This window comes from Amblyomma maculatum, chromosome 1 (assembly GCF_055883805.1).
Source record: "Amblyomma maculatum isolate TAMU_Amacu chromosome 1, ASM5588380v1, whole genome shotgun sequence".
NCBI classification, from domain to species: domain Eukaryota; kingdom Metazoa; phylum Arthropoda; class Arachnida; order Ixodida; family Ixodidae; genus Amblyomma; species Amblyomma maculatum.
Window position 1 is genome coordinate 26,864,496 of NC_139344.1, and position 18,712 is coordinate 26,883,207.

The following is an 18,712-nucleotide window of genomic DNA, read 5'->3' on the forward strand; positions in this document are numbered from 1 at the left end:
ATTAAAACGGCATAGGTTGGTGTTAAGCGCTGTCACCCTCAACATTACTAGAACCAGCTTCAGTTTGAAAAATCCCGGCCTTCGCTGTACATCGCGGCGGCGCCCAGCGGCTTCCCGAGGTAGGTGGCGCGGTGGTCGAAACCGGCTCCCGACTGTCGCTGTGGAGCGGCAGCGAAAACTGGTGCGCGGTAGCCGGCAGCATTTCTGAAGTATTAATTGGTCTAAAGCAATAATGCGAGCTTGGATTTTTATTTTTCAGCAGCTTGCGACCTTGGTAGTCTCAAAAAAGTTAAGAACTATTGTAAAATTTTGCAAGCAACCATTCTCAAGGCTGAGCTACATGAATGTATGCGACAACTCGCGTGAGTACGACGGCGGCACGCATTGCGCAAACAGAAATGTATGTGTCGCTTGGTTTGTCGCTCGGATTTGCTGAAGTAGAAAATTTTGCTCGTTTGGCCGGAAGTGTGTGCATGATCATGAAGTGGATACTACGTCACTGCTGTTCATTTCGCAGGTGGTGGTGCTTTTTTTTTTTTTTTTTGCAGTGTTGCCTTATGATTGTGCTTTGCCGCATAAATTTCTAGCTTTGTACCAACAGTGGTGCAAGGATTCAACGTCTAATCTCAAAAAAAAAAAAAAAAAAAAAAAAAAAAAAAAAAAAAAAAACAAGGTCACGTGACCACTTGTATACAGCGCAAGACTCAATACGGTGTGCTGTAAATGCATTTTGCTTTGCATGTTGTCGCAAGATAATTCAATTCCTGCAATTGTTCTGTTGCATTTGCAAATAGTTTTGCTGTGTACTACATTATAGAAGGATGCGCACTATGTCGGCAACACAGAGCGTCGTTGCCATCAGTTTGTGCTGTCGCGTGCATGTATATCTTGTCAAGTAGGCGACAGCGATCGCTTTCGCCGCGCTGCCCACGTCACTCCCTTTTTCGCTCGCATGTAGCTCAAGTGTAGCAGCAGCACGTGCGGGATGTTCGGCTTATTTTCGTCAACTGGGAAGGCGATACGTTTCTGGTAAATTTTGCACGATTTGTGGTAACAATCAATCGCCAGAAGGCCTGCTTTTGAGCAACTGGATGTTTCTGCACATTTTAGTTCAGACAAATTGTCTAATATATTCAAAAGCATCTACAGCAGGCTTTACAATTAAACCACGTTTTCCCCGCCACACTTTGCGATTGCAATAGTGAAGTATGAAAATAGCGGCATGAAAAACTGCCACCATAGCACTGCCAGCTTTAACATTGGAACTTCCTTTATAACGAGGACTCATGCTCATTTTTCATGCTCATTAGGCTTCAAACTCCAATTATTTATGTGTATATGCAGTATTGTTTACTGAGCATGGAATTTATTGCAGTAAAGGTGCTCGTTTTTTGTTTCCTTCCTTGCCGGTGAGTATTGTTGTACCAGTCACTTCCACTCAAGTGGGGATATGCGAGCATAATGCTTGACATCGAATTAAATAAAAAGTGGCCATTTGCAATGTATGTGTCATTGGGCTTGATGGAAACAAGTTCATCAGAAACGGATTTTGTGCCAAGTTTTTCTGGTAAGCTTTGTTTTCCCTCTGCTTTTGCTGCTGCAGGTTTGACTATGGCGAGAAATTCTGGATTATCAAGTGCAAATCGTTCACGTGTGAGTGTGGCTCACCGAAGTGCAGGTATTCCAAAGAGCACATTGGTGAGACGCTCCTTACCTACCAGCGCCGAGAAGAGGCTCAAGCCCAGTCTTCCGGAGCCAACTAGTTGCAGCTCGCTGTTTGGCTGCTTTCACTGCCATCTACTTCAGTACGAGCCGTGGAGCACACTGCTGGCACCTGTACTGTGTTACATATTAGTGTTTTAGTTTGTCACAGCACTTTGGCTGGTCTTGCTTTTAGTTAAGCCAACTACTATTTGGTTCTCAGAATATGTGATTACTTGATGTTGTAAGGTGCATATTTTATTTCCTGTGTGGGCATTTTTATGAATGTTCGCAGTAATTTTCAGTAATGAAAACTGTCGAAAGACATTAAGGACAAAGTTTTGAGGTTTTTATTAAACTTGCCTTTAGCATTCCTTTAAAAAACTGTTAACGAAGGAATGCTAGCGTTTAGGCCAGAGCAGGGGCCTTTTTTTTTTCTTAATGTGCACTATGATTATTTTTGTGTTTCTCATGGGTCTAGTGTGTTGTCATTTTATGAGTTCTTGGTTGAAAGAATGTGTAACTTTTCATCCTCACTTGTTTTCTCGTTCTACAGTGTACTAGCAGTACATTGCAGGAATGGTTAATAGGCACGCAAAGGTGTAATGGAACCCCTTTGTGGAGCACACTGCTGACACCTGTACTGTGTTTCATATCAGTGGTGTAGTTTAAGTTTGTCACTGTACTTTGGTTGTTCTTGCTTTTAGTTAAGCCAACTACTATTTGGTTCTCAGAATATATGATTACTTGATGTTGTAAGGTGGATATCTTATTTCCTGTGTGGACATTTTTATAAATGTTCACAGTAGATTTTGAGTAATGAAAACTGTCGAAAGACATTTAAACAAAATTTTGAGCTTTTATTCAACTTATCTTTGGCATTCCTTTAAAAACTGTTAATGAAGGAATGCTAGTGTTTAGGCCAGAGCAGAGGCCTTTCTTTTTCTTAATTTGCACTACAATTATTTTTGTGTTTCTCATGGTTTTAGTATGTTGTCATTTTAAGAGTTCTTGGCAAAAGAGTGTGTACCTTTTCATCCTGACTTCTGTTCTCGTTCTACAGTGTACTAGCAGTACATTGCAGGAATGGTTAATAGGCTCGCAAAGGTGTAATGGAACCCATTGTGGAGCACACTGCTGACACCTGTACTGTTACATATTAGTGGTGTAGTTTAAGTTTGTCACTGTACTTTTGTTGTTCTTGCTTTTAGTTAAGCCAACTACTATTTGGTTCTTAGAATATGTGATTACTTGATGTAGTAAGGTGGATACCTTATTTCCTGCGTGGGCATTTTTATAAAAGTTTGCAGTCGATTTTGAGTAACGAAAACTGTCGAAAGACATTAAGGACAAAGTTGCGATGTTTTTATTAAACTTTAAGCATTCCTTCAGGAACTGTTAATGAAGGAATGCTAGCGTTTAGGCTAGAGCAGAGGCCTTTCTTTTTCTTAATGTGCACCAAGATTGTTTCTGTGTTTCTCATGGTTTTAGTGTGTTGTCATTTTATGAGTTCTTGGTGAAAGAATGTGTAACTTTTCATCCTCACTTGTTCTGTTCTCGTTCTACAGTGTACTAACAGTACATTGCAGGAATGGTTGTTACGCACGCAAAAGTGTAATGGAACCCATTGTGTATGCCTCTGATATATATATATATATATATAACAGGTGCTTCAGCTAACTTGAAACCAAAAGTTAAAAAATAAAATAAACGAGTTGCATACAACTGTCAGCTGCTTTGCGCACCACAGGCAAATTTTTGTTTAGTGGTTACTTGGCTAATTACCATAATTTTTTAATTTACTAAATATTGACTTTAGGCCATAAATAGGAATTGGAAAGTTGGAGAGCACCTTCGGAAACCCCCATTTCATTAATTGCGGTAAAGAAAGCCTCTCGTATGCCTTTATTTCCAGGTTAAGAGAAAGCTCGGAAAATACGAATAAAATTGTGTGACTAGCGCATTTGAGCACCACGATTGTGGTGCTCTCAGTTGTGGTTCTGGCGAATTAAATCAACTGTGGCCGTGTCTCTTTGGCCCCGTTATAGCAGCAGGCCGATATGCCTGCAATGGTTTCTTTGCCCCCGTCAGCCAGCCAGCGCACGTGACAGTGCAAGTAGCAGCAAGTATGACGAGCTCGCTCCAATCACCACCAACATATCAGCCTGCTGCTGTTGCTGCAACAGGACCGTTAAGTCGCTGGCACGGCTGATTTTGTTCACTCTAACCACGACTGAGAGCACCACAATTGTGGTGCGCGAATCCGCTAGTTACGTGATTTTATTTGTATTTTGCGGGCTTTCTTTTGAGACTGATAAAAAAAAAAAAGTACACGAGATTTTCTTTATCACAATTAATGGAATGGGGGTTTCTGAAGGTGCTCTCCAACTTTCCATCCGCATTTATGACCTTCTTTAGTAAATTAGAAAATTATCATAATTAGCAAAATAAATAATTACACAACAAAAAACAAATTGCTTGTGGTGCACAGGGCAGCTGACAGTTGTATGCAACTGGTTTCCCTGGTCTACATCTAATAATTTATTTTTTAACCCTTGGATCAATAGCTAGGACACCTATATATATATATATAATACTATCAAGTCATCAACGGAGTTTTGAAGGACTTTTTTAGTTGATATTGTATTTTAACTGCGCATCGAATTTTTCGTGACTGGCACTTTACATCGCCAATTTGTGTATTTACATTGTATTTGTGTACATTGCAGAGTTGAGCAGCATTACTGTGGCACAGATCCTTATAGCTGAAGAACGAAATGTATTCGTCTATCTATGGCCGTAATTTTTTTCCTGTATTTAGAAACCTTCATTTTGGAAAATAAATGTTATTTTATTGAAGTGTATGCGTTCAAGTTTTCTTTACTGATTGCCACCTGTATTAAAAATGTGATGTAGCACTGTTGTAAGGTGTGAGCTTTTATGATTTGATTTGCTCATGTGATCACAGTGTTCAGCTTGTTTTCATTAATTCTTTGAACACTGATCTCTATGATGCATAACTTATGATGTAAAACATGACTTCTTGCTTCTGGTAGTCTCAGGCAGAACTCAAGGGTGCGTGACAAGACATTTGTGAATATAGACCCATGGAGGAAGGAAAAAATTTAAAAAGGCAAGAAAGGCCCTGACGTCACTTTTTTGAAGCCGGCATGGCCTCATGGTCTCTCCGCCTCCTTTACCTTCTGCATTTTCTTTCTCCGTAATGCTCATGTGCCTCGGGCCCTCCCTTAGCAACGCTGTTTTGCTAGTGGCCCAAGTTTTCATAGCAACAGTGATGCCGTTGCTAATAGCCCGACTTGGCTAAGCCTAAATTTTGATGTCACTTCCGCCACACTTTCTCCAATGCATTGGGAATGGCAAGGGCCTCTCCTTAGTTGTTTGTTTCCTTCCTCCATGGATAGACCACTTGCAATACCTACAAGTCAGCTTTGTTGTATAGCAGAAATTGCTACACAATGGTGGCATAGGCTCACTTTGGGGCAATAGCAATGCTGGCACATCACCTGGCAGGTAGATGTGCACGCACCATTTCTGGACATACCATTCCATCAAAATTTTTTCAGGGCAAAGAAAAGCTTTTATATAAAATACTTGGTGCCAGGGCAGTTTTGTTAAAATTGCTATAGAAAATTTTTACCAGAATTTTTTTTCTCTATATATGCGCCCGGTATTATGTAGCTTGATGCTGGAAACTATAATCATCTAGTGGGGTAGCAATGGCACATTTGCAAAAGTGACATACTGAAAACTAATAAAGATGTCACCTGCCAAACAGCAATGCAAGATATTCTTGGTACATAGTGCCCATTTCAGTTCCTGCACTCCATGGACACATGCCTCCTCAGCAGTCGAGTGACTACTTGGTACTGAACATTTCTGCTGTAACTCTGCAACTCTGAAGGCAGCGCATGGCACTGCTTGTGTAGTCATGGATCTGAATCCCAGGGATCTGGGATTCAGATCCCTGGGAGCATGCAGCACATTGCCATTGCCATCTTCGACATAGTGAACTGACTGGCCTGTTATCGATGCCATACAGTTTTGGCTGCTTGCCATTGCCATCTTCGACATAGTGAACTGATTGGCCTGTTATTGATGTCATACAGTTCTGGCTGCCTCTACTTAAAGCTTTTGTCCAGCAAGCTTCACTGGAATTGTCGTCAAGGTTCTGAATGTTTCTTTTGTAGTTGTGCAGGCTCTTCATGATGGTATATAAATGACATCGCTTACAATGTTGCCAGTGGATCTTTGGCACACATTCACCGTCTCGAGGATCGAGACATCTGCAGTGCATGCTGCCTCTGGCTCAACTGTTATAGGTGGGCAACAGATTGCTGTCCTCAGCATCATGAACTGCTTGGCCCTTCAACGATTACATGTGATGATTACATGTGCTGACCCGCTGCCTGTACTTAAAGCCTGTGTCTATCAAGCATGATTGCATGAAGCAGCAGTACCCTCTACTTCATTATCAGTTAGTCAATTTAGCCAATGACTGTTCCATCTTGTCTGGTACTTGTACAGCTTACCCAAAACTGTTGGATGAAAAATTCCTAACCTGTTGAGATTATGTTGGGAAGAACTGCTCGACTGTTAAGGCTGTTGCTTATGATAAGATGTCTTTCGCAAAACGTGTAAATTGCATTATTGATCTTGTAAAGTTCACTCATCTGTTGGTGTTCTTATGCCAAAAGTATGGGAGCTGCTTACTTTCAAAGCAACAATCGGAAAGCTTGCCTGGTAAGTTCAGTTACTTTCAGATAAATGACATGCTACATAAGAAAGGAGCTAGCACACACTGACGTAAAAGAAAGCAAATGCTTTTTTTGTGTGTGTGTGTTTTGATCAATGTGAAGTAACAAGGTAAGTGGAAATTAAGAAGAAATGGGCATGGGTCGCCAATGGGAGAGGCCTTCGCCCTGCAGTGGGTATAGTCAGGCTGATGATGATGATGAACAAGGTAATCATAGAGATAGAGTGCTAGGAAGTTGAAGAAAAAAAATACGAATGCCGCTGGTGTGATTTTATTAGCTCGGGTCCCACCAATGGCACGTGGTTTTTTTCTACTTTCTAATCGATAACATCCGCAATTACATTATTGCTTCACACTGATCACACACAAAAAGAATCCCTTATGCTTTTCTCTCTGTCAGTGGCTGTTGGCTTCTGTCTTATGCATCTCATATTGAAGCCCCTCATTTTCCCTGCATTTCTTTAGGTTATGCGGCAGCAGCTTCCAATTCAGAGCTCCACACTGCATCTTGTCTCTGTCGCATTTGGTTGCTCAGAATTCACTTATGGGATCTGAATGATATGGGGCAGTGCAGCTGGAAACGCAGTGTTGAAATCCATGGAAATTTTGTAGACTGATTAAAACTTAAATATGGTTTTCTCAATAGTTATCTGTAACTAGAACTTTCAGGTTTTGCTGCCACTGAAATTTCTGCTATTCTATTCATCCTAGTGCAGACGACGTTAATGGCAGCCTGACCTGTGTATATTATAAATTGTTTAACCTTTCCTGGGCAAAGGGAAAGCATATATGTTTAATATGTTTAAACCAGAGATGGAAATATTTTTGCAAGAAAATCTGAAGTTGCTTCAGTTATTTAAATGAGAGTGATATATGGATATTGAAAACATTGTGCAGTCATGGACAATTTGCCTCCAGCAGCCTGTACCAACTTTCCACAAGTTCTATTTGCAGCCAGCAGTATTATCCGTATTTTACACGTCAATACCTGCAGCATTCGTAAACACTGTACTCTGCATTAACATTACCTTTGTGACCACCTTTTGATGCCTTAGTAGTAACAGAAATTAACATTTACACAAGATAGTAATATTAACAAGATAGTTTCTTGTGCTATTGCAAATGGAGGTCTCCCCTGGGGTCTGCTAAGCGATTCTTGGGCTCCTAAAAACCTATGCCCCCCCCCCCCCACACACACACACACACACACACGGCATTCTGATTGGCCGAGGCGGGATGCCATCTGCAATGCCACATTTGAACGTGCGCCAAGGAACACCACCAGACAGGAGCGATGGTGTACTGTCCAAACTCGCACTTTCCTGTAAACCAATTATAATTATATGTAGCACTGCAATGAATGCGACAAGAGGCTAACGATGGGAGGCAAATGATAGGATTGGAAGGGTACGCTTTCAGAGACCCTCTAATTTTATTTAATGGCTCATACTGTCGTGGACAAAGTGTGTCCCGCTTATGTAGCAGCTGTCGCGTGGCGTTCCTTGTCGTATGTTCAAAGTGTGGGATTGCAGATGGCAGAAATGCTAGACAAGGTGAGATTTCTGGAGGAAAGACGCAGTACCTGTCACCCTTTCTCCAACAAGTGTGCGTTTGGATGGTGCGCCATCGCTCCTGTCGCGTGGCGTTCCTTGGCGCGTGTTGTGTGGGATTGCAGATGGCAGGAACGCTAGACAATTAAGATGAGGCTTCTCAGGCTTTTGCCTTTCAATACTTTAGTTGCTAAAGTCCCTTGTAATTTCTTCATGTTCTTAAATGTGCGATCCTGACTCATGACCATATTATTGCAATTGCAAAAATAAAAGTCCTAATGAAAACTGCCATTGTCATTCCAGGCTTAAAAGCAGGCCACAAAATAAGATTAAGATTGAAAATTATTGACCAGTTTCAATTTTGCTATGTTTTTGCAACCCATTAAAGAACTGATGCTTGACAGTTGTTTACTTCTACTCACGTATTAGCCCCCCTTTCCACCTCCTTGACAGTTGTTTACTTCTACTCACGTATTAGCCCCCCTTTCCATCTCCTTTGCACCACTGGTTTATGAATTCTGTGTAAAATATGTTTACTTTTCTACTTCAACTCATATTGGAATTTTCACCTGAACCAAGTTTGTTGGAAGTTACATGCTGTTTTTTCTTGTTTGCAGATCAGTGTTAGAAACTGCATTCCATTTTTTATTAGATCAATCATACATGTCTAGTAGTTTACAGTCACTGTGCATTTTGTTGGCACAACAAACTCAATTCCATCTTGCACTCAAATTAATAAACTACTTACGACCTAAACTTTGAGCAGAATGTGATGTTTTTAATTTTCTAAGGCCAAACTTCAATTCTCGTTTGTTTGAAATAGTTGATAGAATACCTCTGTGTTTGGCCAAGTGGGCATAAAGTCTAGTACATTCCGAGTAGATGCCTCGGGTCAAAAGATAGCTACTACATCATTCCTTGCTGTTCTACTCATTATGGTTAACGGACTTGTGCATTTTATGTGCAGCCATTCCTAAATGTAAGGCTGTCAAATGTATTCAGTGTAATTACAAATTATAAACTAAAGAAACTTGGGTTCATCTGTTTTCACCTGACCATTGAATTTTGTAGAATTTTCGCTATGCAGTGATTCTTCCACTTACTGATGTCGTTTATTTGATGGCTGTTTTTTTTTTCCTGCAGTAGTTGGCATGTTGTTGGTGTTAATTTGGTCTGATGCACTTGGCTTTTTCTAAATAGCTGTGAGTATTTAACTCCTTTGTTACCACAAGAAAATTGCCATATTTTTCATAAGTCTCAAAAAAATTTTTTCCCAGTACAAATAATACTGCAGCACACATTACAGCATACAGAGCTCAGGCCAAGGGGTGGGAACCTGTGAACCCGAGGTGCAAGTGGAAGTTGCTGAAGGTTCGTTGGTGGTTCTTGGTTGCGTTCCGTCTTAGGTCGGTGCCCTGCACCATGGCTCTGCCGAATTTGGGAGTATCTCCCGGGAAGACAGGACAACCAGTTCCCGTGCTTGCCATGTCTTAGGTTTGCACATAATGAAATGCTCTTTCCAAAAATATAAGCTACAATGCAAGACATTTGTTAGGGAACACAAAAAATCGGAAAATTGCCATTTTTGTGGGGAGTTGATAAAAATAAGACAGAAAAGGCATGATATTGTCATGTGCTTTGAGGCATCAAGGGAAGGAAGAAGAGGCTGGAGAGGAAGAAGAAGAACGAGGGTTAGAAGGACGTTTGTAGTCGTGGTCCTGCTTCCATCAATCCCACTGTAAATAAACTCCCCTGTGCGTTCTAAGCACGTAACAGCTGTGGTGAGAGGTGCTTGGGGTATCGACCACAGAGTGTTCCATCCATTGAAGGTGTCGTAGACTCGCTGGGTTGCCACTGGTGCCATTGGACATGACTGAAGATGGCAATACCGAACAACTGGGACCATCGACGGCGAACAACTGGCCACACTACCGAGAGCCCCGGACATTTTTTGGAAAACCTGATGAAGACGTCGACGAGTGGCTCAAACACTACGAAAGGGTGAGCAAATGCAATCGCTGGAACTGGCTAATGTGGTGTTTTTCCTTGCTGCAACTGCCTTCGACTGGTTCGACTATCATGAGGATTCACTAACTACATGGGCTACCTTTACAAGCGAGATAAAGAAAAATTTTGGGGACGAACCTGCCAAGAAAAAGCGTGCGGAACAGACATTTCTTCACCGAGCGCAAGTCCCCAGAGAAACGCACTGCATACATCGAGGCTATTTTAAAGCTATGCAAGCCAGTGAATTCCAGCATGCACGAAGAAGATAAAGTCGGCCACCTCTTAAAAGGAATAGCGGAAGATGTTTACAATTTCCTGATTAGCAAAGAGAGCCTAAGCACCGACGTTATAAAACACTGCAGAACATTTGAAGCTCTCGAGCTGCGTCGAATCACCCCTAAATTTGGAAGACTGGCCAATGTAACCTTTGTAGCCAGTGTTGAAGCATGTTCTCAACTTCCAATGGCTGATATGATACGGGAAATCGTACGTGAGGAACTGTCCAGGTCCAGGGACACCATCTGCCGTGAAGAATATCTGCAGCACAATAGTGCACCGTAGGCAGATGTTGCCGCACTTTCCACTCCGTGGGTACAACCTAGAGGCGCTTCGGATATGGACGATCATAACAACTCTGCCCAAAGTTATGTCCATCGGCCGACGGGAAGGAGGTCCGCCTACCCTAGAGACGTGGTTCGTCAGCAGCGAGAGCCTGGCTACAACCAACGTCGCAACTTTGTTAGTCAGGACTCTTATGCTGATCGCTGGCACCCTCAACCTGTGTGTTACAGGTGTGGCATTGCAGGGCACCTCGCTAGATATTGCTGCCGCCGCTTCCCTGCTCAATACTACCGACCCCCAGCGAACATTCACGGACGACTGCACACTGAACAGCAGCAATCCCCGATTATGTCCGCTTGGGACACATACCATTCGACTTATTTGCGGAGTTCATTACCTGCATTTGATCGCAGTGTGACGCCGCCACCCCAGCGCCAGCGGCGGTCACCTTCCCCGCGATGTCGTTCTTCCTCTCCGCCTCCGGGAAACTAGGAGGTGCGGCCGATGGAGGTGAAGCCGCCGACGAGTCGATGACGTCCATACCTCTATCCGTGTTTATGCTAAAGAACAAATTGGAAGTGTTTATTGATGGTGTGAGAACAATGGCTCTTGTGGAGGTTGGAGCTACAGTATCTGTTATGAGTTTGAGTTTTAAGAACCGTTTAGGTAGGAAAGTAATGTTTAGTGGTGACTGGGCAGTCTTAGTCTGCCAACCAAGATCCGTATAACCCGTGCTATGGTCTTTCCAGTTGTGATGTATGGATGCGAGAGTTGGACTGTGAAAAAGGCTGACCGCCGAAGAATTGACGCGTTTGAATTGTGGTGCTGGCGAAGACTCTTAAGAGTTCCTTGGACTGCCAGAAGATCAAATCAGTCGATATTGTCGACCATAAACCATAAACCCTGACTGCTCATTGGAGGGTTAAAGCTCAGCTACTTTGGTCATCTGATGAGAAGAGAGGAGTCGCTGGAGAAAGATTTGATGTTGGGAAAGGTTGAGGGTCGCCGGAGAAGGGGTAGGCAGCGAACGCGATGGTTAGATGGCATTCTCGAGGCATTGCAGATGAAGCTATGTGATGTTAAGAATATAGTGAGAGACCGGAAAGCGTGGCGTGACATGGTCCATAGGGTCACGAAGAGTCGGACACGACTGAACGCCTGAACTGAACTGGGCAGTCTTATTCCGTGGTGTTGGCGGTGAATCATTGGTGCCTTTGGGTGTTGTGCTATGCAAAAGTTGCGATTGGTGGCCAAGGGTTTCGAACTGAATTCACAGTGTTGCCTCATTCCACGCATTTGCAACAGTGTAGTGTAACGTTAGACTGCTGTAGTAGACAGATCTTACTGAATGCTGCGTTGATGTCATCTCTTATAGAAACCTCGTCGTTCAATTTAGGAGCGTTTTCTGTGTCTGAAGATACAGTTGTACCTGCGATGTCCGGAGAATTCATTCAAGCTATTTCATCCACAAATTTGTGTGAGGATTTCGACGCCGTAGTGGAACCTACAACACTTGCCTGTGCAAAGAAGAGTGTCTTGGTGCCCCGTTGCTAGTTTCAGTCACCAGAGGCCACACCTTGCTGTGGACTGTAAACTATCCAGACGAGCCAGACGTGTTGCCTCGTGGCATGAGGCTCGCTCATTACGAGGAAGGTGTGTCGAATTCCGTGGCGGCACTAAGTAACTATGCTCTTGAAGAGAAATCATCTCATTTGGCAGAGTCTCGAATCCAGGCGATGATAAACACATCTTTGGGAGCACAGGAGCGCCAAATTTTGACTGACAATTTCCAAACATGTTTCGGTTTTCGACTTCGCCAGAGATCATCAGCCACCGATTCTAAATTCTCGCATCCATCATTCGATTGATACTGGAATCTGTCGCCCGATCAGACAGAAGCCCTATCGTGTGTCTCCGACCGAACGTCTGCTTATTGACGAACAAGTTCATGACATGCTCCAACGTGGCATTATCCAGGAATCTTCAAGTCCTTGGGCGGCTCCAGTTATCCTCATTAAAAGGAAAGACAACACATGGAGTTTCTGTGTGGACTATCGTCGCCTTAACGCCGTAATAAAAAAAAAGATGTACATCCGCTTCCACGTATTGACGATGCAATCGACTGTCTTCGTTCGGTGTCGTACTATCTCCTCGGTAGACTTGAGATCGGGGTAGTGGCAGATACCGATGAACCCAAGCGACAAAGAAAAGATGTCATTTGTGACACCCGATGGTCTCTACGAGTTCAACGTAATGCCCTTTGGATTATGCGATGCATCTGCCGCGTTCGAACGATTCATGGACACCATTCTGCATGGACTCAAGTGGAAAATTTGTGCTATTTAGATGACATTGTGATCTTCGGCAATACCTTTCAGGAACACAATAGCCGCCTTGCCATCGTTCTTGACTGCATTGAGAGAACAGGCCTCGTCCTCAACTCCAAGAAATGCCACTTTGGCGGACGTCAAACAATGGTTCTTGGTCACTTGGTCGATAAGGATGGTGTTCGGCCGGATCCTCAGAAGATTGTGGCTGTAACCAGCTTTACAGCACCGAAATCAGTGAAGCAGCTTCGAAGCTTTTTAGGACTGTGCTCCCATTTTCGTCGTTTTGTGCCCAGATTCGCTGACATCGCATACCCACTCACGTGCCTTTTGCACAAAGATGCACCGTTCAGTTGGACTGCTAACTGCGATTCTGCCTTCCGCCACCGCAAAATCGTTCTCACATCAGGACCTATCTTACGTCACTTCTGTCCTTCTGCCCCCATTGAAGTTCACACCGACGCTAGTGGCGTGGGCATTGGCGCTGTGCTCATCGCGTCATGGCACTGAGCAGCACGTGATAGCTTATGCTAGTCGTTCATTGAGCAAGGCGGAACGTAACTACACCGTTACTGAACAAGAGTGCCTTGCAGTGGTTTTTGTAGTGCAACGATTTCGTTCCTACCTATATGGCAATGTTTCTACCATCGTTACCGACCACCATTCGCTCTGTTGGCTTGTAAATCTTCGTGACCCGTGCGGCTGGCTCACTCGATGGGCAACATGCTGACGCTGACTGTCTGTCACGCTTGCCATTTTCGTCAACTGGTAGTGATGATGACAACTTTGATGACTACCTGGAACCTATCTCGGCAACGTTTCCTGACCCTCAACTGTTCCAGACAGAACAACGCAACGATCAGACTTTGGCACCGCTTTTCTCTGCCGCTCATGATTCAACAGATGTGCGTTTCTGCGTTCGTGCCGGCCTGCTTTACAAGAATTTCAACCCCGGAGGTGCACGCTTTCTTCTCGTCGTGCCGGAAAACCTCCGTATTCCCGTTCTTGAAATGATGCACGACGATGCCACGTCGGGCCACTTGGGTGTCGCCCGGACCCTTCATCGCACACAGAAACGCTTATACTGTCCGAAAATGCGTCTAGCCATTCAGCGCTATGTAGCCAGTTGTGTCAAATGCCAGCAGTACAAGGGACCACTGCACCCTATTGTGCCAACGACCGCGCCCTTTGAGCAGGTGGGCATCAACCCCTTGGGTCCTTTTTCGCGATCTTCGAACGGTAACCGGTGGATAGTGGTATGTGTTGACCATCTCACTCGATATTCAGAAACAGCCGCAATACCCTCAGCCACTGCTTATGAAGTATCCCAATTTCTTCTGCGATTTCTCGTCCTGCGCCATGGCCCTCCACGAGTTCTGATCAGTGACCGTGGGCGCCAATTTACAGCTGAAGTTATCGAAGAACTCCTTCGTCTATGCGCCTGTGATTACCGTCATTCAGCACCGTACCATCCGCACTCGAATGGACTTGTTGAACGGACCAACTGCACTCTGAACACTATGTTGGCGATGTACGTGGACTCTGATCACAAGAACTGGGATGACATCGATCCCTTTCATTACATACGCGTATAACACTGCACAGCATGAGACGACTCGAGTTCCCTGCAGCTGTCTTGATACCATCCTTCCTTTCTCCTTCCACAACGAGCCATCTATCGCTGTCACTTTATGTCGAGCCGAAGAAGCTCGCCGCGTTGCCCGCCTCCGCATCCTGGACTCACAGGAACGTTCGAAGGAGTGTTATGACAACCGACGCCCACATGTCTCATGTGCCTGGTGATTTAGTGTTGCTGTGGACGCCGCTGCGCAAACGTGGTTTAGCCCAGAAGCTACTGTTTCGCTACAGCGGCCCTTTTGTCGTTGTGGAGTGCCTGAGTGACGTGAACTATGTAATTTCCCGCCGCACCAAAAGTGGCCGATGCTCACGCTGGATCCAGGTGGTGCACGTGGCTCGACTAAAAAGGTTCCATATCCCCGCCACCTTCATTAAACTGCTTGCCCTGGGGGCTTCGTCTGCTAGGGGGGAAGCGTCACGTGCTCCGGGGCATCATGGGAAGGAAGAAGAGGCTGGAGAGGAAGAAGAACGAGGGTTAGAAGGACGTTTGTAGTCGTGGTCCTGCTTCCATCAATCCCAGTATAAATACCCCCCCCCCCCTGTGCGTACTAAGCACGTAACAATATTTACAGATACATTATTTAGAAAGAAAATTTAGAATATACATATTGAAGACCAATGACCCAAGAACACTGTGCAAAAAATAAACTATATTTACAGCATCGTTCTTCAGCTACATAAAAAAACTACAGGTGGAAAAAGCCTCATTTCTCGTGCCATTCGTTGAAGGAGTTCCTGGTTTTCATGAAGCGCCAAACAGAAACCGCTGCAAATTGGCTGTAAAGGCCGGGTATACATGTTGGATATGCAGTGGACCTTCAAGAATGCGTTTTCCTGCAATTAAGTCACCCCGATTCAGAGCCAAAGCCCACTAGTGAATCGCTGGTACCACTTTCGGGTAATTACCACCACTTAACACTGCCAGATAACAAAGCCGACAATATGATTCGATATTTGACTTGCTGGAAGTCTTTTGATCACAAAACTTTGATATTAATGCCGTATTACCGCAAGTAGCAGGCTTTTTTTTTTCAACCGTGGCTGCCATGCCCTCATTCGCTACAACACATGCACACTCTCAAAAAGGTGCATCAAAAATCAGAATGTCACCACTGGGTGAAACTAGGTGCACGAAACATGATTCCAACATGTCTAAATCTGTGATTTAAAACATCAATCACCAGTGATCGATTTGAATAGGCATGGTAATGGAAGAGTCAAGAGTTTAATTTCATTGTTTCTTTACTAGTATCATGTTTACTTTTTGACATTTACTTATTTACTCTTGTGAGTATACTCTAAAGCTTTGCGTAGTTCGATAGCAAGGAACATGCGGTTAAATGCCGTTTATTAGGCCAACCGCATGAAAATCTCGGTCATGTAAAACACGCCTGACTACCCGTCTTGCGTGTGCCTGAAAAGGGTGGGAAGCTTGGGTAAGCTTTTCTCCACGGTCGACTGACTGAATATTTAATGTTTGTAATGCCCCTAAATCAGCCTAGAATACTAGGACATAACGACAAAACAGCGCGAAGAAGCAGGAAAGACGAGAATCGCACAGGCCTATATGGGAAGCTTTTATTTCGATGCACCACGACGTACTAACCATTTGTGCTATCATTTTGCTTGACCCTGCTGCTATGACGTGGGGTAAAATAATGATTTAATACCTAATTTTATGACTGCGCACTGTCAAATGTATGCAGGGCCGACGGACCTGGTGTGTTTTTCTTCGGTATATGTTGGACGGATCCGGAAAATATTTCTGAGGGGTACGGAGGACGGACCCGATCGGTGTGGTTCAAGTTTACGTCTGACGGACCTGATGCATTTTCCTTTGGGATGTGAAAGACATGGTAGATTGGCCTTGCCCTTGCGCAAGGTAGATGGATTTTGAAAATTGGGACCAATCTCTTTCTCTATGCATTTTTAAATGTTGTGCCAAACATCTCAAGAGTTCATGCGAATTGCCCCGACATCCTTTACTAAGGTCATTACTATGGTCTTTTGAGTAAATCATCTCCATAAATGTTTGTACGGTGTGGCACTGCATATGCCGGTGATTCAGCTGTGGTGTTTTCTGGCAAGCAGAGTTATTTTAAAACAGCACTAGAACACAAACAGATATAAGGAGGCAAACACACACTGCGCTGAACTGACAAGTTAATTTTTATTCATGAAGCGTTTTTCTTTATAAGAAGCGGCAGATAAAAAGTGGACAAACAGTCCTGTCACATGTCCTATTACGTCATCCTCTCTCTTCCAAAAAAGCCCTCTCCTTCGCTTGAAGTGTTAGGGAAGTGCTGCTTATGCATGTTTCTTTAGAATCTGCTATGCTTACTGCTTCAATATTTTCTCTTGCTATTTGGTTTTGGTTTCGGCATATTACTTCTGTCCTTTGGTAGCGCGGTTCACACTGGCAGTCCTGACAAATGGTCGACAACTGCTTCACTCTGTCCTTGTTCTAGCGCTGCTTTAAAATAATGTTCAACCAAATCGGCCAACAAGCTACTCTGCTTAAGCAGAGTCCATGTAAAATAAGTGATATGGAATAAATGTCAAAACCAGAAAATTACGTCAACTTTCTCGAACACAACCTATATCACCACGGCAGACACTAAATATAAGTGTTGTATAGGTTTGTAGGCCACACGAAGTAGCAGTCAGTGAAGCAGAAATTTCAGCGAGTTAAGAATTCATTTCGCTCACAGTGTACCAAGACAGCTTTTATTTGTTTGGTTGGTTTTTGTCACCTTCGTCTTTCGTTCCGTTTTGGTGAACTGCGACTGTGAGCGCAATACATTAAATCATGGCTGGCGGTACTGTGGTGTTCAGTAGTTTACAAACTATCAATGTTTAATTTGGTTTCCTACACTTTCTCAACATTTCAGAAAATGAAGAATGTATTCACTTATTTTACCTTTTTTTTTGTGTCAATTTTTTGCCTCTTATTGTTTTTATGTATTGCGAACGGACAGGTTCATGAGAATTGTTAATACTGTTACTTGCACCAGTTACCAAAAATCTCTTAATTGTACAGAACACGATCTTGTTCCGAACTTTTTTTTTCTGCAGTGATCTGGAGAGAAAGTTTTCTTCGTGGAACTTGTATTACTTTGTGCAGGCCTGCATGTGTAGTATATATACATGCATATAATGTATACTTGTTTATTAAATGGCTAAAGTAGCCGAGGGATTATATAAATATTCCATACCTATTTTGCACATGTATATTTGTTGCTAAATCAAACGAAATACAATAAAAGAAAACCACCAGTCGATCTTGGTTTTCATGTGGTCACTGGAGCTTTTGAGCAGCAGGCGCCGCGGGCATTTAGTCGCTCGCCCCTGCTTGCTGCACTGCTGCGGAGAGCGTGTTGAGGAGCGTTTCCTTTAGTTTGGCTCGACGACCTCAGCTTTGGTTCTATGACATGAACTATATGACACAATACGCAAACCTGGACACACACACACACACACACACACACACACACACACACACACACACACACACACACACACACACACACACACACACACACACACACACACACACACACACACACACACACACACACACACACACACACACACACACACACACACACACACACACACACACACACGCACGCACGCACGCACGCACGCACGCACGCACACACACACACACACACACAGCTTATATATATATATATATCGCGCGAGCTGCGAGCATATCGACAATTCGCTCAGTCGATGCCCTGGTGGTGGTGATGAACCTTAAAGAATCGGGGAAACTTGGCGCGAGTGCAGAATAAGTGACTGCCTTTGTGCGGCGAAACCGACTTGTTATTTTTCTCCGTCTCGGGATTGATAATGATTCTTTTTAAAACACTGCGAAGTTTTTGAAACAATAGAGAAGGAATGTTAATATTCAGACCACCACTGATAACAAGATAAAAAATTATTGCCTACTTATTCAAACAGGGTTTAAATTCGAGCGCGGAAGGCCTCAGATCCTTGTCAAATACTACTGGGGTGTGACCTCCGAGCCTTGACTTAGATTTAGCCCTGACAAGCGCAAGCAAACATCCCGGCCGTAATTAACGCATTAAAGGTATAAGTCAGGTGCGATCGACCAGCGTTTAGCGACTAAGGTTAAATGTGCAATGATA

At 43.7% G+C, this 18,712-nt stretch overlaps 1 protein-coding gene and 1 pseudogene across 2 annotated transcripts in view; both read left to right on the forward strand.

Moving 5' to 3' along the window:
* LOC146201985 (uncharacterized) overlaps window positions 1-4,560 on the forward strand; it is a 110,771-nt gene extending 106,211 nt beyond the window's left edge. For both annotated transcript variants that reach the window (XM_084587883.1, XM_084587884.1), the window contains one exon: window positions 1,604-4,560. In XM_084587883.1, the coding sequence (XP_084444009.1) occupies window positions 1,604-1,763 (160 nt within the window). In that variant the 3' untranslated portion in view covers window positions 1,764-4,560. The remainder of the gene's footprint in view (window positions 1-1,603) is intronic.
* Window positions 4,561-9,894: 5,334 nt separating this feature from the next.
* LOC146201990 (uncharacterized) lies at window positions 9,895-10,593 on the forward strand (annotated as a pseudogene).
* Window positions 10,594-18,712: the final 8,119 nt, after the last annotated feature.